Source organism: Oncorhynchus mykiss, chromosome 23, assembly GCF_013265735.2.
Source record: "Oncorhynchus mykiss isolate Arlee chromosome 23, USDA_OmykA_1.1, whole genome shotgun sequence".
NCBI lineage: Eukaryota > Metazoa > Chordata > Actinopteri > Salmoniformes > Salmonidae > Oncorhynchus > Oncorhynchus mykiss.
The window spans coordinates 53,963,274-53,990,303 of record NC_048587.1 but is presented as its reverse complement, the minus strand read 5'-3'; the positions used below and the strand labels follow the sequence as shown (position 1 = coordinate 53,990,303).

General features: G+C 41.2%; 1 protein-coding gene across 2 annotated transcripts in view; it reads right to left on the bottom strand.

Annotated features, from left to right (window-relative positions):
• LOC110502975 (polypeptide N-acetylgalactosaminyltransferase 2) overlaps nucleotides 1-27,030 on the bottom strand; it is a 125,489-nt gene that overhangs the window by 37,626 nt on the left and 60,833 nt on the right. For both annotated transcript variants that reach the window (XM_036960792.1, XM_021581330.2), the window contains exons 2-3: nucleotides 13,139-13,229; nucleotides 1,937-2,090 (exon numbers count right to left, since the gene is read on the bottom strand). In XM_036960792.1, the coding sequence (XP_036816687.1) occupies nucleotides 1,937-2,090; nucleotides 13,139-13,229 (245 nt within the window). The remainder of the gene's footprint in view (nucleotides 1-1,936; nucleotides 2,091-13,138; nucleotides 13,230-27,030) is intronic.

The following is a 27,030-nucleotide window of genomic DNA, read 5'->3' as shown; positions in this document are numbered from 1 at the left end:
TATCTGTTTAGGCCCCTTTTTTCAATTTTTACTAACGACATGCCACTGAGTGAAGCCAGAGTGTCTATGTATGTGGATGACTCAACACTATACACGTCAGCTACTACAGCGACTGAAATGACTGCAACACTCAACAAAGAGCTGCAATTAGTTTCAGAGTGGTTGGCAAGGAATAAGTTAGCCCTAAATATTTCTTAAACTAAAAGCATTGTATTTGGAACCTAACATTCACTAAACCCTAAACCTCAAATAAATCTTGTAATAAATATTGTGGAAATTGAGCAAGTTGAGACGACTAAACTGCTTGGAGGAACCCTAGATTGTAAACTGTCATGGTCAAAACATATTGATGCAGTAGTAGCTAGGATGGGGAGAAGTTTGTCTATAATAAAGCGATGCTCTGCCTTCTTAACACTATCAACAAGGCAGGTCCTACAGGGCCTAGTTTTGTCGCACCTTGACTACTGTTCAGTCGTGTGGTCAGGTGCACCAAAAAAAAGGACTCAGGAAAATTGCAATTGGCTCAGAACAGGACGGCTGTACACAGAGAGCTAATATTATTAATATGCATGTCAATCTCTCCTGGCTGAAAGTGGAGGAGAGATTGACTTCATCACTTCTTTCATTTATGAGAGGTGTTGAATTCATCTAGCTGTCTGTCTAAACTACTGGCACACAGCTCTGACACTCATGTATACCCCACAAGACATGCCACAAGAGGTCTCTTCACAGTCCCCAAGTCCAGAACAGACTATGGGAGGCACACAGTACTACAGAAAACCATGACTATATAAATACCTTATGGAACATCGGGGACTGTGAAGCAACAAACATTGGCACAGACATGCATACACACATGATAACATACGCACTATACCTACACATGGATCTTGTACTGTAGATATGTGGTAGTGGTGGAGAAGGCCTGAGGGCACACAGTGTGTTGTGAAATCTGTGAATGTATTATAATGTTTTTAACATTGTATAAACTGCCTTAATTATGCTGTACCCCAGGAAGATAGTTGTTGCCAAAGCAGCAGCTACATGGGGCTCCATTATAAACACAAATACAAAATATTTGGTAACAATGGTTTTGAGAAACAGCTCAGAGATTTACTGATGCTCCTACGAAGGTTCTAACGATGAACTTAGCCTTCAGATGCTTTTGGGAAACTGAGCCCTGGCCCACCCTGAGCAAACATCAAAAGCACAGACATAAATAAAGTTGGACACTGTTGGACCTCAAAGAACTACAGGCACCAACTGCAGCATGAACTGCTAACAGACACCATGGATTCATCATCAACTGCTTCAACAAGGAAGAAAATTGAAGGGTAATTCACTATCAATCTACCATCATGACCTCCCACAATAAGCTATCTATTCGCCTGCATTTTTTTCCAGAAGACCTGCATTTACTTTGATCTTTGGGCAGTGAGTGGGTGAGCCAATTGGTAGCTTCAGATGATTGTGCCAAAGGTCTCTGCTACACTGTCCAGTGTTACTCTGAGGCTTAGTTAGGTTATATTGAGGCGCCAGCAGAAGAAACTCTGTCCAGTGTTACTCTGAGGCTTAGTTAGGTTATATTGAGGCGCCAGCAGAAGAAACTCTGTCCAGTGTTACTCTGAGGCTTAGTTAGGTTATATTGAGGCGCCAGCAGAAGAAGAAAACCTGTTGTTAGGCTACGGAGGTGGAAAAATAAAAATGTATACTTGTCTCTGATTAATGTTGCCCTCCTGATAATCAGATGACAGCATGAGGTCCCAGTCTTTCCCCATAAGACATTACTAATAGGTAAGTGCACTGATGTTCGGGGCCAATCACTTGACTACTCACTGCAGTAAAATCACCATGCATTGAGCTAAAATTCTTTCACTCTGTACTCATGTGTTCCCCACTCAATTCCACCCATGACTGAGGTGGAATGGAGACTTACTGGTCGTGTCTGGTGTCAGGGACTCCGCGGTCCATCCTCAGCTTGTCACTCTCCACCTGGTTGAACTTGTTGCGGGCGTAGGGATCCTGCCCTGGCCGCACCACCGTAGCACCAACATATAGGTCCTGGTCAAAGTCTTGCCATCTCACCTTGCCTGCAGACCAGAGCAGAGACACAGGAGAGGAAATGAAGACAGTACAATGGACTGCAGCACAGTAAATAAACATGTTCTAACCTCCCTCCCTGTTACTGGGCAGAAAACAGCTGCTAGCACCTTCTGGTTGCAGTTTCCTCACAAGTGCACCTTTGTGTTTATTTTGCACATTCCAGAGCTCACAGATAATTTGACACTTTCCCAAACCCTAATAACAGTCTGTAGTCAGCTACACTACAAAGACTTTCCCAAACCCTAATAACAGTCTGTAGTCAGCTACACTACAAAGACTTTCCCAAACTGTAATAACAGTCTGCAGTCAGCTACACTACAAAGACTTTCCCAAACCCTAATAACAGTCTGTAGTCAGCTACACTACAAAGACTTTCCCAAACCCTAATAACAGTCTGTAGTCAGCTACACTACAAAGACTTTCCCAAACTGTAATAATAGTCTGCAGTCAGCTACACTACAAAGACTTTCCCAAACCCTAATAACAGTCTATAGTCAGCTACACTACAAAGACTTTCCCAAACCCTAATAACAGTCTGCAGTCAGCTACACTACAAAGACTTTCCCAAACTGTAATAACAGCCTGCAGTCAGCTACACTACAAAGACTTTCCCAAACCCTAATAACAGTCTGCAGTCAGCTACACTATAAAGACTTTCCCAAACCCTAATAACAGCCTGCAGTCAGCTACACTACAAAGACTTTCCAAAACCCTAATAACAGCCTGCAGTCAGCTACACTACAAAGACTTTCCCAAACTGTAATAACAGTCTGCAGTCAGCTACACTACAAAGATTTTCCCAAACTGTAATAACAGTCTGCAGTCAGCTACACTACAAAGACTTTCCCAAACTGTAATAACAGTCTGCAGTCAGCTACACTACAAAGACTTTCTCAAACTGTAATAACAGTCTGCAGTCAGCTACACTACAAAGACTTTCCCAAACCCTAATAACAGTCTGTAGTCAGCTACACTACAAAGACTTTCCCAAACTGTAATAATAGTCTGCAGTCAGCTACACTACAAAGACTTTCCCAAACTGTAATAACAGTCTGTAGTCAGCTACACTACAAAGACTTTCCCAAACCCTAATAACAGTCTGCAGTCAGCTACACTACAAAGACTTTCCCAAACCCTAATAACAGTCTGTAGTCAGCTACACTACAAAGACTTTCCCAAACTGTAATAACAGTCTGTAGTCAGCTACACTACAAAGACTTTCCCAAACTGTAATAACAGTCTGCAGTCAGCTACACTACAAAGACTTTCCCAAACCCTAATAACAGTCTGTAGTCAGCTACACTACAAAGACTTTCCCAAACTGTAATAACAGTCTGTAGTCAGCTACACTACAAAGACTTTCCCAAACTGTAATAACAGTCTGCAGTCAGCTACACTACAAAGACTTTCCCAAACTGTAATAACAGTCTGCAGTCAGCTACACTACAAAGACTTTCCCAAACTGTAATAACAGCCTGCAGTCAGCTACACTACAAAGACTTTCCCAAACTGTAATAACAGTCTGCAGTCAGCTACACTACAAAGACTTTCCCAAACTGTAATAACAGTCTGCAGTCAGCTACACTACAAATACTTTCCCAACCCCTAATAACAGTCTGCAGTCAGCTACACTACAAAGACTTTCTCAAACTGTAATAACAGTCTGCAGTCAGCTACACTACAAAGACTTTCTCAAACTGTAATAATAGTCTGCAGTCAGCTACACTACAAAGACTTTCTCAAACTGTAATAATAGTCTGCAGTCAGCTACACTACAAAGACTTTCCCAAACCCTAATAACAGTCTGTAGTCAGCTACACTACAAAGACTTTCTCAAACTGTAATAACAGTCTACAGTCAGCTACACTACAAAGACTTTCCCAAACTGTAATAACAGTCTCTAGTCAGCTACACTACAAAGATTTTCCCAAACTGTAATAACAGTCTGCAGTCAGCTACACTACAAAGACTTTCCCAAACTGTAATAACAGCCTGCAGTCAGCTACACTACAAAGACTTTCCCAAACTGTAATAACAGTCTGCAGTCAGCTACACTACAAAGACTTTCCCAAACCCTAATAACAGTCTGCAGTCAGCTACACTACAAAGACTTTCCCAAACTGTAATAACAGTCTGCAGTCAGCTACACTACAAAGACTTTCCCAAACCCTAATAACAGTCTGCAGTCAGCTACACTACAAAGACTTTCCCAAACTGTAATAACAGCCTGCAGTCAGCTACACTACAAAGACTTTCCCAAACTGTAATAACAGTCTGCAGTCAGCTACACTACAAAGACTTTCCCAAACCCTAATAACAGTCTGCAGTCAGCTACACTACAAAGACTTTCCCAAACTGTAATAACAGTCTGCAGTCAGCTACACTACAAAGACTTTCCCAAACCCTAATAACAGCCTGCAGTCAGCTACACTTCTCTCGTAGGAGCAACCACTCACACAGCCTAGTCAGATCATTATGCATTTAAATAAAAATCGAAATAAAATGCCATGTGTAATTGTAATTCTTGTCACAACAACATATGAAAACAAAATATGTCCCCACATAAACACTGGATATCAGTGTGACTAAACACTAATGCAGCTGTTATGTTAATGAAGCCTCTAAAACATACGGCAGCATTCGGTTACATTATCTGTCAGACAGGGTAGGGGCACGCAGAGAAAAAAGACCATGAGTAATTCATCTCATTGAGCTCTGACAGCTTGTCTTCAGCATGACAATTAGGAAGGTCTGAGAATAATCTGTCTCAGATGCTAATTGTTCCACAGAAATGGTAAATTGCATGCAGGGGTTAGTATAACCGACTAAGTTTGGAGACAAAAAAAGCAGTTGACCTTATCATTTCCGTGATTAACAGAAGCCACAGATGACCATCTATGAAATGAATGGTGCAGTCTATTAAATAGTTCAGTCTTATGTCATCACAATTTACAGACATGCAGTAGCACATTTTGTTGTAATCTGTTATTTTTACATCAAATATTTTCACATACCTTAATGCCTAGTTTAATAAATAAAATAAACATGTAAGACATTACGTTATTAGGTCACTTGTTATTTTGCTAATAGCAGCAGTTAAGCCTGTTAAGGCTGTGTTAATGGGCATGGCCTGCTGGTAATGATGAGACTAGATTTGTAAAGAGGAAATCAAATCCTTCATGCCCACTGCAGTAAATTCTGGAACATTACATTTACATTTGAGTCATTTAGCAGATTCTCTTATCCAGAGCGACTAAGTTAGTGCATTCATCTTAAGATAGCAAAGTGAGACAACCACATATGACAATCGTATCAAGTACATTTGACCTGAAAGTATTTATCAGCAAAGTCAGAGCGAGTAGGGGGAAGCATGTTCCACCATTTGAACATAAGGTATAAAATGATCCCTTATATAGTATCTTCACTTTAAAGAACTGAGGAACTGGTTCATGCCCAGATTTGCGATCCTGCCCTAAGAAACAAGTTAAGGACAAGGTGCGTCTCTCCTTTATAGCTTCTCCTTGCTGTGAAAGTTAGACAGTTCAACCACCCATCTCTCTAGCTGGAACATTCCTCCTCTGGCTGTGCTTACTAGACAAAAAGCTTTGAAACCGGTGTTTTTTTGTTGTTGATGCTCAGGTGGTAGGAATCCATTAAGATATAATAGGAGTCTGAACAGCATCTCTGAGAGAGATAAGGCCAGGTAGATCAGGGCAGTGCAAAATGTATGGTGTACCTTACAGAACTCAACCCTAGTAAACTACAGCACATTGCTGTACATTGTGCAGGCCATCATGAAGCCTTCTAACTAACGAGGAATATTCCATGGCACTTCTTGAGCAGAACAGCCACAGCGGAGGAAGACTAACGGTCTGTGGCCTGGTGTGTCGGTCAGCAGATTCCTCATCAAAACACTGCATATAATAACATTGTTAATGAATAAGAAAACAGGAACAAAGCATCGAATGACTCAGAAACTGGGTGGTCTTCACATCTGGATCCAGGAGGAAAGTCCCTCACAGCACATACAGTACTGTAGTGTAGTGCACAGTGTATGAAAACACACAGCACACAATACACAATGTACACTACAGTACAGGATGAAAAGTACACAGCAAAACACTGTACACTACATTACTGTACTGGATGAAAAGCACACAGCACCTGTTTCCTGATCCCCAAAACATGTATTTATGTTTTATTTATTGTTGGCCATAAAAGACTAAAACCATCAGGAAATTAGCTCCAAGTGATTTACATGTTGGAAATCTGTTCCCAAGTATTCACACACATAATAGAAAGACATATGTGATCATATACAAATAATCATTTATAATAATTGATCCGATTTATAAAGCACTTTTCTGCCAACTGAGATACTCAAAAGCGCTTTATAGAGTAGGGGGAAACTCACCTGTGAAGGAAAAATTCTGTGTTTGCAAGATGCATTTGATGTACCTATATAATTATTTGTAGCTTTATAATAGGAGCTTAGTGATGGTAAAGAGCTCTCTGCTTAACTTCTTAAGGTATATGGGGCAGCATTTTCACTTTTAGATAAATAGCGTGCCCAATTTCAACTTCCTGCTACTCATGCCAAGAATATAAGGTATGCATATTATTAGTAGATTTGGATAGAAAACACAGAAGTTTCTAAAACTGTTTGAATCATGTCTGTGAGGCAAAACCCCGAGGACTAACCGTTCAGAATTGTTTTGTTTTTTTAGGTCTCTGTCTGTTCAGTGAGCTCTCATTGGGAAACAATATTTTGTAGGAACTTGTTCTCAGTTCCTACCGCTTCCACTGGATGTCACCAGTCTTTGGAATTTGGTTGAGGTTATTCCTTTGTGCAATGAAGATGTACGGCCATCTAGGAACTGCGTAACACTGTTGAGAGATGAGCAAGACTTGAAAAGTAGCTTGGTTTGTTGTCTTCCTGTATTGAACACAGATAGACCCGTCTTCAATTTGATCGATTATTAACGTTTAAAAATACATAAAGTTGTATTACAAAAGTAGTTTGACATTTTTTGGCAAAGTTCTCAGGCAACTTTTTAAATATTTTGTAGTGACGATGCGCAATTTGGAAGCTGTTTTTTTTTTTATCAAACGCGCCAAATAAATGGAAATTTTGGATATATATGGACGGAATTAATCGAACAAAAGGACCAATTGTGATGTTTATACATATTGGAGTGCCAACAAAAGAAGCTCGTCAAAGGTAAGGCATGTTTTATATTTTATTTCTGCATTTTGTGTAGCGCCTGCAGGGTTGAAATATGCTACCCTCTTTGTTTACTGTTGTGCTATCATCAGATAATAGCTTCTTATGCTTTCGCCGAAAAGCCTTTTTAGAATCTGACATGTTGGCTGGATTCACAATGAGTGTAGCTTTAATTTAGTATCTTACATGTGTGATTTAATGAAAGTTAGATTTTTATATCATTTTATTTGAATTTGCTGCGCTGCATTTCCCTGGCTTTTGGCCAAGTGGGACGCAAGCGTCCCCTATACCATAAGAAGTTAAAGGAATTAAGAAGGCATATTGCCCTCCACATACACATTCGTTTCACCACTTCCCCAGCCTCAGGGTTGGTTCCGCTTTTCCACATTCACTCCCCGCAGCTCGTCTAGGCGTGAAGTCAAGGACATGGGGCAACTGCGGAATAGAGAACTTAAATGGACAAAACAACCTGTTATTGTTTCGAAACATCTTTACTTCAGAGTAACTTGGTCACACAGCATAAGACAAAGAGCCTCAGAGTGACCACAGTTCTTCATTCCATCCTGTTCTTCTACTATCTTCCAAGGGCACCGCTGTGTGGAGATATGAAGAGAACAGAGGCTAGCTTGGTTGAGAAAGGAGTAACGGAACTGCCGTTATCACTTGTTTGTGCGTTATGACCTCACACACCCGATACACATAGCCACAAGAAGAAAACAAGGTAGCTTACGATGCCCCGATCTGCCGAGGAGAGGTGGAACCAACCATGACTGAGCAGTTTTGGGGTTTCTATATAAACCCTTTGAATTTCCTCAACGATCATTGACCAGCTCCATTATTGCAATAAATAATCGATATTAAAAGGTTGATTGTTTGAAGAAATTGAAAGTCTCTTCTCCCTTACTTGATTAGAATTTCAACGACACACCAATGAGCTGCTCCCAACTCAGTGAAGCACGGTAACCTTTTTGTGCCAGAAGGCTCACCACATACCAGCTATCAGGTGGCGAGGTGAGGAGTCATATATGCCAATTATGAATGAAGGGGATGATTAGGTGGCCATGGTGGAATATGAGAGAATATGATCAGTTGTCATCCAAGACATTATTACGGATGATAGGACAACAAAGTATCTTGGGAAGTCTACACATTCTAGTTATCAGATTCACAGGAAATTGTTGTGCAATTTAAATGTTTAAGTATTAAATTATTTGTGAAAAGATCAAATGTAATTTTAGCTTCTAAATGAGAGAATTGTTTTCATAAGTGAACTATGCTTACTCAGTGGCCCCGCCCAAGTGAACAGGCATTGGTTGTAAACTATGAAACACGCCCTTCTCTCCCCCACCAGAAAAGCCCATTGACGAAAGTCAACCTAGTGTTCCCGATGACGTGAGGGCTGCTGTCCATACATTTAGAAGGACTAATATCAACTACGGAACTTAACCAACCTCAGCGTGAGCTCTGGTTGCAAATTGGCTGAGGGAAGGAGGTTCTCACCCATGATTTGACGGTACATGGCCCCGTCCATTGTCCCTTTGATCCCTTTTGACAACCCCAAAGCATAATGTTTCCACCTCCATGTTTGACGGTGGGGATGGTGTTCTTGGGGTCATAGGCAGAATTCCTCCTCCTCCAAACACTGCTAGTTGAGTAGATGCCAAAGAGCTCCATTTTGGTCTCATCTGACCACAACACTTTCACCCAGTTGTCCTCTGAATCATTCAGATGTTCATTAGCAAACTTCAGACGGGCATGTATATGTGCTTTCTTGAGCAGGGGGACCTTGCGGGTGCTGCAGGATTTCAGTCCTTCACAGCGTAGTGTGTTACCAATTGTTTTCTTGGTGACTATGGTCCCAGCTGCCTTGAGATAATTGACAAGATTCTCCCGTGTAGTTTTGGGCTGATTCCTCACTGTTCTCATGATCATTGCAACTCCACGAGGTGAGATCTTGCATGGAGCCCCAGGCTGAGGGAGATTGACAGTTATTTTGTGTTTCTTCCATTTGCGAATAATAACACCAACTTTTGTCACCTTCTCACCAAGCTGCTTGGTGATGGTCTTGTAGCCCATTCCAGCCTTGTGTAGGTCTACAATCTTGTCCCTGACATCCATGGAGAGCTCTTTGGTCTTGGTCATGGTGGAGAGTTTGGAATCTGATTTATTGATTGCTTCTGTGGACAGGTGTCTTTTATACAGGTAACAAGCTGAGATTAGGAGCACTCCCTTTAAGAGTGTGCTCCTAATCTCAGTTTGTTACCTGTATAAAAGACACCTGGGAGCCAGAAATATTTCTGATTGAGAGGGGATCAAATACTTATTTCCCTCATTGAAATGCAAATCAATTTATAACATTTTTGACATGCGTTTTTCTGGATTTTGTTGTTGTTATTCTGTGATGAGCTCTCTAGCTGAAACACAGTACTGTGGCTGATGGGCAGCTTGGAGGAGCACAAAGTCCTACAGATAGAGGGGAAGGCCCCTCACTGAGGCACATTTGGACCCACATTTTGGATGGATCTTCAGCTCCATATGTCAAGGAGTTGCTAGCAGATCGTATACCGTATTGTACAGTAGTAATATGGGAATGTACATTTAGGAATGGATGGTGTAGGATATGTCTAAATTAAGCTCTGATGGCATACTTACTTACAGTCTAAAAAGGAGTAACTGTATATTAGGCCATCTGGAAATCCGCTTAATTAAAAACTGCAACCCTACTGTGAATTCTGTTTTTCGGTCCAACTTGAGTGTAAAGCGGAGTGGCCCAAATAGTGTGAGGCATTGAAACAAGGTATCTGAATAGTGATGATTCCCTGGAACTACTGTACACCCCAGAGTATTCTTTCTACATATTGTTCAGGATACAAAAGCAGAAAGATGTCTGCCTGCCCTACCTTTACAGAAAACACAATGTTTCTGACATAAATTAAATGGAACAGCTCTCTAAGGACTACCTTGCCAAGGAGAGAATATGTAACAGTTCTGATGGTAAAACTACTGTAATTTATATCCCTCCATACACGGCATGCTGTTTTAAATGCAGGACAAGTCTATGTAACGTCAGCATATGCTTACACCTGTAGCTTAACCTGTTTGGGCTAGGGGGCAGCATTTTCACTTTTAGATGAAAAGCATGCCCAGAGTAAACTGCCTCCAACTCAGTCCCAGATGCTAGTATATGCATATTATTAGTAGTATTGGATAAAAAAAACACTCTGAAGTTTCTAAAACTGTTTGAATGCTATCTGTGAGTATAACAGAACTCATATGGCAGGCAAAAACCTGAGAAAAAAATCCAAACAGGAAGTGGGAAATCTGAGGTTTGTAGTTTTTCAAAGCTTGGCCTTCCAAGTACATATTGATATATGGATGAGGTTGCACTTCATAGGGCTTCCACTAGATGTCAACTGTCATTTGAAAGTTGAATGAGGATTCTACTATAAAGGAGGGGCTCATGAGACCTGTTTGAGTCAGTGGTCTTGGCAGAGAGCCTTGGTCTCATGACGCGTGCTCCCGACAGAGTTACCTCTCGTTCCAGTGCTTTTTCTGAAGACTAAGGAATTCTCCGGTTGGAACATTATTGATGTTTATTGTTAAAAACATCCTAACGATTGACTCCATACATCGTTTGACATGTTTCTAAAGGACTGTAACAGAACTTTTGAGTTTTTGTCTGGATGAAATGCTCACGCCTCTTGAAGATGGATTACTGGGCTGAACACGCTAACAACAAGTGGCTATTTCAGTCATTTATTGTCGAACTGGGATTCCTGGGAGTGCCTTCTGATGAAGGTCATCAAAGATTAGTGAATATTTATGGTGTTTTTTCTAACTTTGTTGATTCCAAAATGGTGGCTATTCCTCTGGCTGTTTTGGGTTCTGAGCTCCGTTCTCAGATTATGCTTTTTTTGTAAAGTTTTTTTGAAATCTGACACAGCAGTTGCATTAACCTTCTGCGTGTAGAGGGCAGTATTTTCATTTTTGGCTAAAAAACGTACCCATTTGAAACGGCCTATTTCTCAGCCCTAGAAACTAGAATATGCATATAATTGTCAGATTGGGATAGAAAACACTCTAAAGTTTCCAAAACTGTCAAAATATTGTCTGTGAGTATAACAGAATGGATATTGCAGGCAAAAACCTGAGGAAAATCCAATCAGGAAGTGCCACTTCCCTAAGGTGTCAGTCTTTAGACAGTTTCAGGCTTTTATTTTGAAAAATGAGCGAGAAAGATCACATTGCGTTAGTGGACAGGTGGGGGCTCTCAGTGAGTTTTGCGCCCCAGAGTAAAGTGGCCATTGTTTCTCCTGGTCCTATTGAAAAAAACTACACTCCCAGGTGATATATTATCGAATTTATATTTTAAAAACAACCTGAGGATTGATTATAAAAAATGTTTGACATGTTTCTGTAGACATTATGGATATTATTTGGAATTTTCGTCTGCGTTGTCATGACCGCTCTTTCCTGTGGATTTCTGAACATAATGCAAACAGAGGTATTTTGGATATAAAAATTATATTTATTGGAACAAAAGGAACATTTGTTGTGTAACTGGGAGTCTCGTGAGTGAAAACATCCGAAGATCAAAGGTAAACGATTAATTTGATTGCTTTTCTGATTTTCGTGACCTAGCTACTTAATGCTTAGTGTACATAATGTTTTGTCATGCTATCGATAAACTTACAAACGCTTGGATTGCTTTCGCTGTAAAGAATAATTTCTAAATCTGAGGCAACAGGTGGATTAACAAAAGGTTAAGCTGTGTTTTGCAATATTGCACTTGTGATTTCATGAATATGAATATTTTTTAGTAATGTTATTTGAATGTGACGCTATGCTATTCAGCGGTTGCTGATAACAATTATCCCGCTTAAGGGATGCATAGCGTCAAGAAGTTAAGGAGAAGTCCATCTTTAATTCTGTGAATAACACTAGTATCTTTTATAAATGTTTATTATGAGTATTTCTGCTAAAATCACCGGATGTTTTGGAATCAAAAGTAAGGCGCCAATGTATACTGAGATTTTTGTAAATAAATATGCACATTATCGAACAAAACATACATTTATTGTGTAACATGATGTCCTATGAGTGTCATCTGATGAAGATCATCAAAGATTAGTGATTCATTTTATCTATATTTGTGCTTTTTGTGAGTCCTCTCTTTGGCTGGAAAAATGGCTGGGCTTTTCTGTGACTTGGTGGTGACCTAACATAATTGTTTGTGGATCTTTCGCTGTAAAGCATTTTTGAAATCAGACACTGTGGCTGGATTAACGAGAATGGTATCTTTAAAATGGTGCCTAATACATGTATGTTTGAGAAATTTGATTTCTGAGATTTATGTTGATTTGTATTTGGTGCCCTGCAATTTCATTGGCTGTTGGCGAGGGGTTCCGCTCCCAGACAGGTTAATGCATAAAGCAGCTCTGCTAAATTGGATCCCGGTTCAGTTGTGAACATGGGCTCGCAAATTGGTACGATAGAGATTTGGGTGATTGGCCCATTGATGAAGATCAGAAACTCTGAAAAAACCCCAGATGAATTCAGATTATTTTCATAGCATTCCTATACACACCTTGCATAATTAGCCCTGACCTTGTAAACAGTAAAGGTAGTTTACTAGTTTTAAACAGAACCACAGCTGGAACCCTCCACTATTGCACAGTCAGTTGAACAACATGTCAACCTGGAGTCCTGTGTTGACTAATCTTCTCATCATGTCTGTAAATGGGAGGGGGGGGGGGGGCTAACCAGAATGGACAGCGCTGTGGGATGCCTGGCTGGGTATCTGGCTCTTACCTGAGGGTAGTGTCTCCAGGCTGTGGGTTTGGTCATCTGCGTTGCGGTGGACCTGGGCCTGATTTGATGAGTCAATAGCATTCCAGTCATCCTGCCAAAGAAACACAAAGACACATTAATATAGAAACACGTAGACAAGGTCACAATCTACATTCAGTGGAAAATGTTTGTCCCTCCTCAGAAAAGGATGATCTAATGATAGAAAACCCCCATGTTCATAAATAGCGGTATGTCAAACACCGAGAATGACAAGCACATTTCCCAGACTAATTTTGAAAGCAAATGGTTAGAAAACGTTTAAAATATTGTAGTCTTCCTAAGTTCCCTGTTGGTGCTATTGATTTATTTCTTCAAGGTTGGCTGTGGAATTATAAACACATGATTTGCATCATCATGTTACTGTGGCAACAAGGTGCCCCTGACTGTTATTGCTCTACTTCGAGCAGCTTTTAAAATGTCAGTGAGTTTGTCAAAAGCATTTTGATGAAGAAAAAGGGTCCGTGGTCCCATGGCAGTAGACCATTATTCCATTCAAGAACTTAGAACGTAGGCTACTCATCAAAACCAGATGGACAGAGGAAGGACAGAGGGCTTTATTTTATCTTAGGGCTCACAGCCATTCAAATAACTTCACAATTTGTATGTCGAGTCATGCAGACCACATTAGATCTTCTCAAGAGGCAGACCAAGAGTATTTCTGCATGTTGGATCAGACACACCGACAGCCTGTAAATTACACCCAATATAAAAAGAAAAACAATGTTTTATACTATATAATGGACAAAACACATGTCATCGTCTCCCTGTTGATAACCACCAGGAGAACATTTTAGAAATGTTCCAGACTTAAGGTAAGAAAACAGAATTATACAATAACTCTGGTGCAGGTGCTCTTGAACTTTCCAATCATCGCCAGGTGCATGATTGATCCGCAACAATACGTTTTGTGAGGATTCACAGAACAGAGTGCGATGGAGAGGAATTGTCGATTGCCTATTCTCATACGGTTGCTGTTCTGATGTCACGGCAACATCAAAAGCAGAAGGACAGTCTGTGACTAAACAGCCAGATGGGATTTCCATCAGTGTTAAAAACACACAGGAGCTGTGTGCCAAAATAAATCCAGTGAAGAGTACAGATGTAGGATCTTCATTTGCTACAGCAGGAAAAACATTACTGCAGCAACAGGAAATGTGAATTATTATGAATTATATTTCATGGAAATTTTTGTAAGAGCAGATACATTTTACTTAATGGAAAATCATGTCAAATTTGGCTTCAATCTCACCTGTCTCTATAACCAACTGTTGGGAAATATGGCCGCACTGACAATGACAGCATGGGTCAAGCCACTGCAGCACTGCAAGCCTGTAACACACCGCAGGCCAGACCGGCAAAAACTCAAACAGGAAGTACTCTTGCTAAGGTTAGCAGTAAATAAACCAACAGGCGGGATGGTATGGATAGAGTGCAAGCTACTGAAGTCCAGAAGCCCTCGCTCTGCCGAACACAACCAACATCTGCTCTGGTCGCCTGCTCCTTCAGGCCAAAATGAACTGGTGGCTGTGGCAACCAATAGCATTCAGACGCTCAGCATTTTATCATAAACTTATCAAATCAATGATCAAACCTTATTAAAAAAAATCTATATCTTTAGACAGAGGAACACGAATAAGTACATCATGTCCTGAGAACGATTAAGAAAAATTTGACGCATGTCTTCTAGAGCAAAATGACATGTTCTGAAGTTATTTCACAATAAGAGGGGTGGAGGGGAGTTATGGTGGTGGTGGTGAGCTGCAGCTGACACAGATGTAGATCGCTATAGTCATTCTAATGAATGATGTGCATATTCCACTTCATTAATTCTGCTCTGCAAAACCACAATACCAACACCGTTTACAATCACAGGTAATTCCAGAAAGAAAAACTTTAACATGTAAAATGAGTCAACATTGTTCGGTTTGTTTGTGTGTGAAATTTACAGTCATCTCGCTGACAAACAGCCTACGTTAACGTGATTTCCAGAGTGATTCTCATGAAGTCACAGTTGTTCATCGTTTCTCACACTTGGCAGAACATGGGAACAATTATTGTGCGGCCATTAACATTACAGGTAGCACTATGGGAGGAATTCACACGACTCTCCTATAGCACGGCATGTCATCACAGAGGTAGCGTCTGGCTAATGAATAACTCATTACCAAGCCACCGGATGGGTCTCTTGGTGGGAGACCTGAGAAAGCACTAGTTTTAAGATGAGTGATAGAAGTGTTACTGTAACAACCTAATGCTATTCAAACCTTTAATAAAGTCAACCATACATCCTCTTAGCCAGACCAAAAGTGTTTTGACTTTTAGTTTGGAGGCGAGGTTTCTTATAGTGATCGGGGGGTAAAAGTTCTATACAGTTACAATATCATTTTGGACGATATACTTTGACTCCAAGTATCCATTTTTTTCTCTCTTCTAGGTCTAGCGCTAGTCGGCTGTACCGGCGCCAAAACGCTGGTAATTTTCATCCCATAGCTCGTTCGCCATCTTCATTTTAAATAGTGAGCCAACATGTTTTCAGCACTTTCTTTTCCATGACTGATCAAAACTAGTTCTCATGCTCTCTCGTCTATCTGCAGCAGACATATATTGAGCAATCTTTTTTAGAACATCAAACTGTAATACATGTAGCAGTATTGAATCTCTAAACATACATATCAGCACCTAAGCATGGTGCTAGTATAGCATGGTGATGGTATAGCATCGCATGGCGATGGCATTGTATGGTGAGGTTCCTGGCAATAACCCAGGCCTAGTTTGTTACCACACAAAGTTAACATACAACTTGGGTGCATACTACGCCGTCATGCTCCACCGTCAAACCACACCATGATGCTCCACTTAACTTAGCTTTTAGCTCTCCTGGTCCCTGCTGTGCTCTGCTATTACATATGCCACTGAAGTGCTTACGCTCTGCTATTTTTTAATATTTTATTTTACCTTTATTTAACTAGGCAAGTCAGTTAAGAACAAATTCTTATTTTCAATGACGGCCTAGGAACAGTGGGTTAACTGCCTTTTCAGGGGCGGAACGACAGATTTGTACCTATTCAGCTCGGGAATTTGAACTTGCAACCTTTCAGTTACTAGTTGCTCTAACCACTAGGCTACCCTGCCGCACCAGCAGGTAAGAACAGCAATGCTACCATCTATCATCAACCATACATCATCTGCCTGGTACAGTGGTAGACTACTACAGTCAATTCTATTTTACTTTTGGCCTGCTTGATTCCCATGATGTAATCTTTGTGATTCAGGGCCATTTCAGGTCTGGGAGCCAATCGGGAGGAGAGAGCAGGTGTGAATGCAGAGAGCCCAGAGGAACATCCATCTCAGTTGGCATGGAGTAACCCCACGGCAACTGTTCCCCCTCACTTAGCCCTACATGCCCTGTCAGGGGGCATTGGCAGGGAGGAAGCAGCCAGACTAGAGAGACTTAAACTGGAAGTTTACCAAGCCCCCAATCTCTCGTCTTTCAGGCTGGTCTGGAGCAGATGATGAAGAGGAGGAAAATTCAACCAAGAATCTTCTCTGAGGATGCTGGGGGGCTGCTGCTTAAGTTGGTACCTGGAACTGGAGAAGTTGAGAGTAGAAGACGGTAGGGAAGAGAGTAGAGTAGCTCTGGAGTGTTCTTCAGAGATCAGGAAATGTTAATGTATCTGACACAGCTGGTAGGGTTATGTAGGTCTACCGTATGTGAGGTCATGACAAGCTTTAACTACTGTAAAAGCAAGCAGGGAACGTAGCAGTTGAAAGAACACTGCGGGATTCCTCAAGTAGAGTCTTCCACTGGAACACTAACATCCATTTCAATATTTACAGGCCCTGCAGATAGAACAGGTATGATGACCTCGCACTCTGAACTAGAGGTCGACCGATTAATCGGAATGGCCGATTTCAAGTTTTCATAACAATCGGAAATCAGTATTTTTGGGCGCTGTTTAAAATAAAAATTATACCTTTATTTAACTAGGCAAGTCACTTAAGAACACATTCTTATTTTCAATGACGACCTAGGAACTGTGGGTTAACTGCCTGTTCAGGGGCAGAATGACAGATTTGTACCTTGTCAGCTTGGGGGATCCAATCTTGCAACCTTACAGTTAAACTAGTCCAAGGCAATAACGACCTGCCTCTCTCTCGTTGCACTGCCTGTTACACGAATGCAGTAAGCCAAGGTAAGTTGCTAGCTAGCATTAAACTTATCTTATAAAAAACAATGAATTATAATCACTTCATTCAGTAGTGTTGTAATTGTCCTTATTACAAATACATTTAAAAAAAATCTGCCGATTAATCGGTATCGGCTTTTGTGGTCCTCCAATAACCGGTTTTGAAAAATCATACTCTGAACTGTCCTTGTCTGTACTAACAGACTTGTGTTTTTATTATCAGTCAGATCTGCAGTGTCAAAAAGTGACGATTTGGATCATCTTCACGTGCTAAACAGGGCTGCAGAACTGGGACATGCGTATGCACAGTACTCACAAGTCTTATTATGCAGAGATGGAGTTGGCAGTCTCTTGCAATCTATCTTCAGTTGGCAACTTCGGTCAGGTTAAAGATGAGGGTATTCTTGAACACACTGGTTTATGGTACTCGAGTCACAAATATGATGGCTTGCAACTCGACATTGACACCAATGACTCGTGACTTGACTTAAACTTGAGCCTTATGTCTTGATCTGACTTGATACCCTCCTCAAGCCCAAATATTTTAAATGATGCTATTATAAAGTGTGCAGCGCATCAACTCTTCATTTAACGGATTACAGTTTGAATCTGACAGCAGCCAATCAAATTGTGCCAGCTGAGAAATAGTTGTGCGTGGCAGTGCAGAGGAACGTCGGCAGGTGAATTCAGATGGAGCCCTTGGAAAGATTCCGAAAATAATTATTTTGGGTTATAAACACGACGCTGTATCAAAAAAAAATGGATTGCAACTTGCAAAACATGCGGGAAGAAAATGACACACGGAGGCGCAACAATTTCCAACTTTGTTCGACATTTGAAGCTGCACAAAGAACAGTAAGTCGTGGCTAATATAGCCGACAGCTATATATTTTTTTACTTTACTAGTGTATCATCATTGCAACCAAGATTGAGCTACAACTGGTAGCCTAAATCCTTACTTAAGTTACAGCTGTTCCTAAAACCATTGACATACGCTGGCTGGCTGAAAGACAAACAGTGTGTGTGTTAAGGTTGGGCGATTATGTACAAGCCTACATCGCCCGATAGCCATCCTCAATAATCAATCACTATTGGGGGGGGGGGGTCTCTCTCATGGCTACACATGTATTTCCATGGAAATATAACATTTATTTGGAAAGTAATATATAAAAAAAAATATATATATATATATATATATATATATATATATATATATATATATATATATATATATATATATATATATATATATATATATATATATATATATATTTATTTTTTTTTCACCTATATTTTTTTTCACCTATTTAACCAGGTAAGCTAGTTTAGAACAAGTTCTCATTTACAACAGCGACCTGGACAAGATAAATCAAAGCTGACCAGCTGAAAACAGCAGAGGTGTATTTGGAGGGAAAATTTGTCAGGATAATATCTATAAGGGTGCCCATGTTTACAGATTTAAGGTTGTGCCTGGTGGGTTCCTTGATGATTTGTGTGAGATTGAGGGCATCTAGCTTTGATTGTAGGACTGCCAGGGTGTTAAGCATATCCCAGTTTAGGTCACCTAACAGAACGAACTCTGAAGATAGAGGGGCAATCAATTCCCATATGGTGTCCAGGGCACAGCTGGGAGCTGAGGGGGGTCTATAAGAGGCGGAAACAGTGAGAGACTTATTTCTGGAGAGATTCATCTTTTTAATTAGAAGCTTGAACTGTTTGGGCATAGACCTGGAAAGTATGACAGAACTTTTCAAGCTATCTCCTCCCCGTTTGGCAGTTCTATCTTGACGGAAAATGTTGTAGTTGGGTATGGAAATCTCAGAATCTTTGGTGGCCTTCCTAAGCCAGGATTCAGACACGGCGAGGACATCAGGTTTGGCGGAGTGTGCTAAAGCAGTGAGTACTGCAGGCCTCATCGCCTGCATCCGTACAGCGGTCAAGCGACCTCCACTCATCACTGTCAAACGCTCCCTGAAACACTTCAGCGAGCAGGCCTTTCTAATCGACCTGGCCCGGGTATCCTGGAAGGATATTGACCTCATCCCATCAGTAGAGGATGCCTGGTTATTTTAAAAAAAAGCCTTCCTCACCATCTTAAATAAGCATGCCCCATTCAAGAAATGTAGAACCAGGAACAGATATAGACCTTGGTTCTCTCCAGTCCCGACTGCCCTTAACCACAAAAACATCCTATGGCTTTCTGCATTAGCATCGAACAGCCCCCGTGATATTAAACTTTACAGGGAAGTTAAAAACCAATATACACAGGCAGTTAGAAAATCCATGGCTAGCTTTTTCAAGCAGAAATTTGCTTCCTGCAACATGGAGAATAAGAACACCTCCTCCCAGCTGCCCACTTCACTGAGGCAAGGAAACACTAATTGAGAATTTCAATTAAGCATTTTTCTACGGCTGGCCATGCTTTCCACCTGGCTTCCCCTACCCAGGTCAACAGCACTGTGCCCCCCATAGCAACTCGCCCAAGCCTTCCCCATTTCTCCTTTTCCCAAATCCAGTCAGCTGATGTTCTGAAAGAGCTGCAAAATCTGGACCCCTACAAATCAGCTAGACAATCTGGCCCCTTTCTTTCTAAAATCATCCAATCAATTGTTGCTACCCCTATTACACCAGCCTGTTCAACTTCTCATGTCGTCTGAGATTCCCAAAGATTGGAAAGCAGCTGCGGTCATCCCCCTCTTCAAAGGGGGGGGACACTCTTGACCCAAACTGCTACAGATCTATCTATATCTATCCTACCATGCCTTTAAGGTCTTCGAAAGCCAAGTCAACAAACAGATGACCGACTATTCGAATCCCACTGCACCTTCTATGCAATCTGGTTTCAGAGCTAGTCATGGGGGTGCACCTCAGCCACGCTCAAGGTCCTAAACGATATCTTAATCGCCATCGATAAGAAACAATACTGTGCAGCCGTATTCATTGACCTGGCCAAGGCTTTCGACTCTGTCAATCACCACATCCTCATCGGCAGATTCAATAGCCTTGGTTTCTCAAATGACTGCCTCAACTGGTTCACCAACTAATTCTCTGATAGAGTTCAGTGTGTCAAATCGGAGGGCCTGTTGTCCGGGACCCTGGCAGTCTTTATGGGGGTGCCACAGGGTTCAATTCTTGGGCCGACTCTCTTCTCTGTATACATCAATGATGTCGCTCTTGCTGCTGGTGAGTCTCTGATCCACCTCTACGCAGACGACACCATTCAGTATACTTCTGGCCCTTCTTTGGACACTATGTTAACCTGTCTGGGAATAGGGTTCCGCTAGCGGAACAGCCAATAAAATTGCAGGGCACCAAATACAAATCAACAGAAATCTCATAAATCAAATTTCTCAAACATATAAGTACAGTGGGGCAAAAAAGTATTTAGTCAGCCACCAATTGTGCAAGTTCTCCCACTTAAAAAGATGAGACGCCTGTAATTTTCATCATAGGTACACTTCAACTATGACAGACAAAATGTGGGGAAAGAATCCAGAAAATCACATTGTAGGATTTTTTATGAATTTATTTGCAAATTATGGTGGAAATAAGTATTTGGTCACCTACAAACAAGCTAGATTTCTGGCTCTCACAGACCTGTAACTTCTTCTTTAAGAGGCTCCTCTGTCCTCCACTCGTTACCTGTATTAATGGCACCTGTTTGAACTTGTTATCAGTATAAAAGACACCTGTCCACAACCTCAAACAGTCACACTCCAAACTCCACTATGACCAAGACCAAAGAGCACCAGGCTGGGAAGACTGAATCTGCAATAGGTAAGCAGCTTGGTTTGAAGAAATCAACCGTGGGAGCAATTATTAGGAAATGGAAGACATACAAGACCACTGATAATCTCCCTGGATCTGGGGCTCCACGCAAGATCTCACCCCGTGGGGTCAAAATGATCACAAGAACTACTAGTTCCAACTGTTCTGCCTGCGGCAACTCTAGAGACAGCAGGAACGGTAGATATACTCTGAATGATCGGCTATGAAAAGCCAACTGACATTTACTCCTGAGGTGATGACCTGTGCTTGCACCCTCAACAACTACTGTGATTATTATTATTTGACCCTGCTGGTCATCTATGAACATTTGAACATCTTGGCCATGTTATTATCTCTACCCGGCACAGCCAGAAGAGGACTGGCCGCCCCTCATAGCCTGGTTCCTCTCTAGGTTTCTTCCTAAGTGTTGGCCTTTCTAGGGAGTTTGTCCTAGCCACTGTGCTTCTACACCTGCATTGCTTGCTGTTTGGGGTTTTAGGCTGGGTTTCTGTACAGCACTTTGAGATGTCAGCTGATGTACAAAGGGCTATATAAATACATTTGATTGATTGATGACAGTTAAACTGCACATGTCCATTTAGTTAGGCTTCCCCAAGCTCTGATCCTTCTAATGCTCACAGCATTTTTATGTACATTTTCTTATTCATTCCTTTACACTTGTGTGTGTGTTATAAGGTATTTGTTGTGAAATTGTTAGGTTAGATTACTTGTTAGATATTACTGCATGGTCGAAACTAGAAGCACAAGCATTTCGCTACACTCACATTAACATCTGCTAACCATGTGTATGTGACAAATAAAATTTGATTTTATGTAATTTAGCCTACCAAAAACTTGCTAACCGCCTGGTACTCAGCACGCTATCATCCCTCTAATCCCTCGGACGTCAATGCAAATGTATTCGAAAATCTAAATCAAACACTTCATGAGAGCCCATGAGCACATGTTGCACAACATTTCAAAAGGCTTGGCCTACTATATTTATTAACGTTCCTAATATAAAGCAAATATTACACACATTGCTTCGCTTTACAGGAGTATAGCCTACCTCACTGGCATGGAAATGAACCATGGGGAAAATCACTCTCCATTTGCTATTTAAGTGAATAGATGAGACAAGTGCATGACATGGTCCATTTTAAATCTTAACAAATGTTAACAGATATTATTTTGTATACTGTACATAAAGACAACATTAAATCAAGAATTGTCTGATGGGTGACAGTATTAACCTATCACTTGTGAATGATGCCCAGCTTGTGCATTAAGGCAAGAAAAAGCACATGCCTTTTTTTTGCGACTTGATCAAATCATAGTCCCACACCTCATGTAGCCTAGCCCACAGGCCTACAGTGGCTTGTGAAAGTATTCAACACCCCCCCCCCCCCCCCCCCCCCCTGGCATTTTTCCTATTTTGTTGCCTTACAACCTGGACTTAAAATTGATCTTTTTTTGGGGGGGGGGGGTTGTATCATTTGATTTAGACAACATGCCTGCCACTTTGAAGATGCAAAATATATTTTTATTGTGAAACAAACAAGAAATAAGACAAATAACAGAACACTTGAGCTTGCATAACTACTCACACACACCCCATCCCCAAAAAAGTCAATACTTAGTAGAGCCACCTTTTGCAGCATTTACAGCTGCAAGTCTCTTGGGGTATGTCTCTATAAGCTTGGCATATCTAGCCACTGGGATTTTTGCCCATTCTTCAAGACAAAACTGCTCCAGCTCCTTCAAGTTGGATGGGTTCTGCTGGTGTACTTTAAATCATACCACATATTCTCAATTCGATTGAGGTCTGGGCTTTGACTAGGCCATTCCAAGACATGTAAATGTTTCCCCTTTAACCACTTGAGAGTTACTTCAGCAATATACTTCGGGTCATTGTCCTGCTGGAAGGTGAAGCTCCGTCCCAGTCTCAAATCTCTGGAAGACTGAAACAGGTTTCCCTCAAATATATCCCTGTATTTAGCGCCATCCATCGTTTCAATTTTGACCAGTTTCCCAGTCCCTGCCGATGAAAAACATCCCCACTGACCAGAGCACCTTCTTCCATATGTTCGTGGAGTCGTCCACATGCCTTTTGGCGAACACAAAACGTGTTTGCTTATTTTTTTCTTTAAGCAATGGTTTCATCAACCTCCTTGCTTTCAAAAGGCTTTTTGATGCGAGTGGTTGTGTTAATTTGGGATCTAAATCGCATCCCACAATTGTCTCAGATTATGTTTGGAATGTATATTTCTTGCACAGAAGGACAGGTTGACCAATAGAATAGGTTAACCTTTGTACTACGGGGGATAGTAGATTGACATAGGCTAGTGCTTTTGCTGTTCATTAGGCCTACTCCTCCGCTTGTTGGCTGACAAAAAGTAAACGTGGACAGTTCGTCAAACATCTTCAATATGCGCCTTGTAATTCACAAAGTTGCGTCCCTGATGTGACGGTCTTCACTTGTAGCCTACTTCTTAGCTGAGATGCCTGTGAGAAGGATCCGATCACATGACGGTCATTGGGAAATAAGAATATTGATATCTGAGAGAGCCATGTGAGTGAGGTGCTTCAGAGCACGATAGCTGGCAGAAGGGAATTACAATTGAAGTCGGAAGTTTACATATACCTTAGGCAAATACATTTAAACTCAGTTTTTCACAATTCCTGACACTGAATCCTTGTAAAAATTCCCTGTTGTAGGTCAGTTAGGATATCCACTTTATTTTAAGAATGTGAAATATCAGAATAATAGTAGAGAGAAGGTTTTTCAGATTTTATTTCTCTCACATTCCCAGTGGGTCAGAAGTTTACATACACTCAATTCGTATTTGGTAGCATTGCCTTTAAATTGTTTAACTTGGGTCAAACATTTTGTAATTGAGTCAGGTTAGTAGGTCTCCTTCCTCGCACACACTTTTTTTTTCCCCCTCTTGTAGCAAAGCAACCTCACAACATGATGCTGCCACTCCCGTGCTTTACGGTTGGGATGGTGTTCTTCAGCTTGCAAGCCCCCACCCCCCTTCCACCAAACATAACGATGGTCATTACGGCCAAAGAGTTCTATTTTTGTTTCATCAGACCAGAGGACATTTCTCTGCTTTTTTATGGCCATTTTGGAGCAGTGGATTCTTCCTTGGTGTGGAGGTCTACAACTTATTTTCTGAGGTATTGGCTGATTTCTTTTGATTTTCCCATGTCAAGCAAAGAGGCACTGAGTTTGACGGTAGTCCTTGAAATACATCCAGGTACACCTCCAATTGACTCAAATGATGTCAATTAGCTTATCCGAAGTTTCTAAAGCCATGAACTAATTTTCTGGAATTTTCCAAGCTGTTTAAAGGCACAGTCAACTTAGTGTATGTAAACTTTTGACCCACTGGAATTTAAATAATCTGTCTGTAAACAATTGTTAGAAAAATGACTTGTGTCATGCACGAAGTAAATGTCCTAACCGACTTTCCAAAACAATATTTTGTTAACAAGAAATTTGTGGAGTGGTTGAAAAAGTTTTAATGACTCCAACCTAAGTGTATGTAAACTTCCAACTTCAACTGTATAATTATTATATTCAGCCCAAGGGCACAACGGCCACTTTGGTGAAAAAGCCATGGATGTTTTAGGGGACATTACAGGGGTCTGCCGCCGGGAAATTCAAGGCCAGGTGAGAATATTATCAAGTGCTTGTCAAATTGTGAATGAGAGACTGATGAAGTGTATGCAGCCTGCACAAGAAACAAATCAGAGCTCATGCCTTTCATGCAATTTTTTTCAAATTAGAGTCACATCATTTAATACATTAGAATGTATTAAACATAAAAACAACGTTTGCATCACAAATAAAGTTGTATAAATAACTCTAAATCAAGCATATGGGAAGACATGTTTCTTTGTTAACCACTCAACACAGAATAGCCGCATGAGCGCACTTCCTTGGAAAACATATCCTTTCTATTTTATTCATGTTCAATTGTATTTTTCATATTATAAAATAAGCAAATCTTGTCTGCTAAATGAACCAGTGTAGCCCACAGCCATATCAGGGCCTAACAAGGACAACTCAGAGTATGCTATTCTGTTCTTCTGAAATAGACTACATTTTCTTCATACGTTTCTTTTGACCCGTCTAAAAATAAATAATGGATTTATTTTTATGGAGTAGGTTATATTACAACGATTTAGACATTTTCCAAAAGGCCTGCACCATTGGCTTGTAGGCTATGCATGGAAGCCAGGAGATGCTAAACGTGTTTACTGTATATTAATTAACGGTCAATTACCGTGCGAGCGGCAGTTATTCGCTTGACAATCACGGCTGACAAAATGTCATGACCGCCACAGCCCTGTGTGTGGTTAGTGTGTGTTAGTGCCCTACCGGTGGACAACTGAAAAGGTCTTTCATTTACCAAATGACAGCAATGGAGTGATTTACAAAAGGTCATTTCCAGATGCTGTCAAGCTACAAGATGGTGATGGAGCAAACTACTGAAAGCGAGATGTCAACCATTTAGGTTTATTCAAACTTCAACAGCCATGCATAGTGACCCAACAGCATTAGAGTAACAGCCTACCTCAGACAAGCTTTACATTTCTCATTTAGCTAAACCGTTTACTGTGTACTTTCCATGAGCCATGCAGTCAGCCTTGGCCTTGAGACAGTCAATGAAGACATGAACATGACGAACCACAACACCTAGACCTAACCACCACTGCTAACAATGGATGCAAATCAAGAAAACCTGCTTCACACGTCAACTGAAATCAGGTTCAATGTAATGAAAGTTGCAGATAGAAATACCATGAATAGAGCTGGCACGATGTCCTGTTCTGTTCTAACAATATATTTCTCTTAATGTTCATGAATGCGGCCGTAGACTTGAACCTTTCTGCTTGGCCCAGAATGATAAATATAGCTTAGCTAATCATCAAACTCAAACTCAGTGCAACAAAAACATCCAGCTTTATTTAATCCTCATTAAGGGCTCCTCTGGCATGGGCAGGTGAACGGGTCATATTTAATCCTCATTAAGGGCTCCTCTGGCATGGGCAGGTGAACGGGTCATATTTAATCCTCATTAAGGGCTCCTCTGGCATGGGCAGGTGAACGGGTCATATTTAATCCTCATTAAGGACTCCTCTGGCATGGGCAGGTGAACGGGTCATATGTAATCCTCATTAAGGACTCCTCTGGCATGGGCAGGTGAACGGGTCATATTTAATCCTCATTAAGGGCTCCTCTGGCATGGGCAGGTGAACGAGTCATGTTTAATCCTCATTAAGGGCTCCTCTGGCATGGGCAGGTGAACGGGTCATATTTCATCCTCATTAAGGACTCCTCTGGCATGGGCAGGTGAACGGGTCATATTTCATCCTCATTAAGGACTCCTCTGGCATGGGCAGGTGAACGGGTCATATTTCATCCTCATTAAGGACTCCTCTGGCATGGGCAGGTGAACGGGTCAGCATAAGCTTCACTTAATCAAGGAATCAATTAGAAAAAGAAAAACGATGAAAGGCTGTCCTTCTGCAAAAACCAACCTGCTGCCACCGATGGCTAAATTATTCGGTGCAATCTTTTTAGTTTTTTCTAAGTCAGTCTGACGAGTCTTCGGTTCTGGGCCTGATTTCAAACAGAAGTTTGAGTAATACGCAGCACACGCTGGGCAGGCTCAGGAAAAATGAATCAAACGTCACCAAGAGATCTCCCTCCATATGGTTAGCCACCAAGAGATCTCCCGCCATATGGTTAGCCACCAAGAGATCTCCCGCCATATGGTTAGCCACCAAGAGATCTCCCTCCATATGGTTAACCACCAAGAGATCTCCCGCCATATGGTTAGCCACCAAGAGATCTCCCGCCATATGGTTAGCCACCAAGAGATC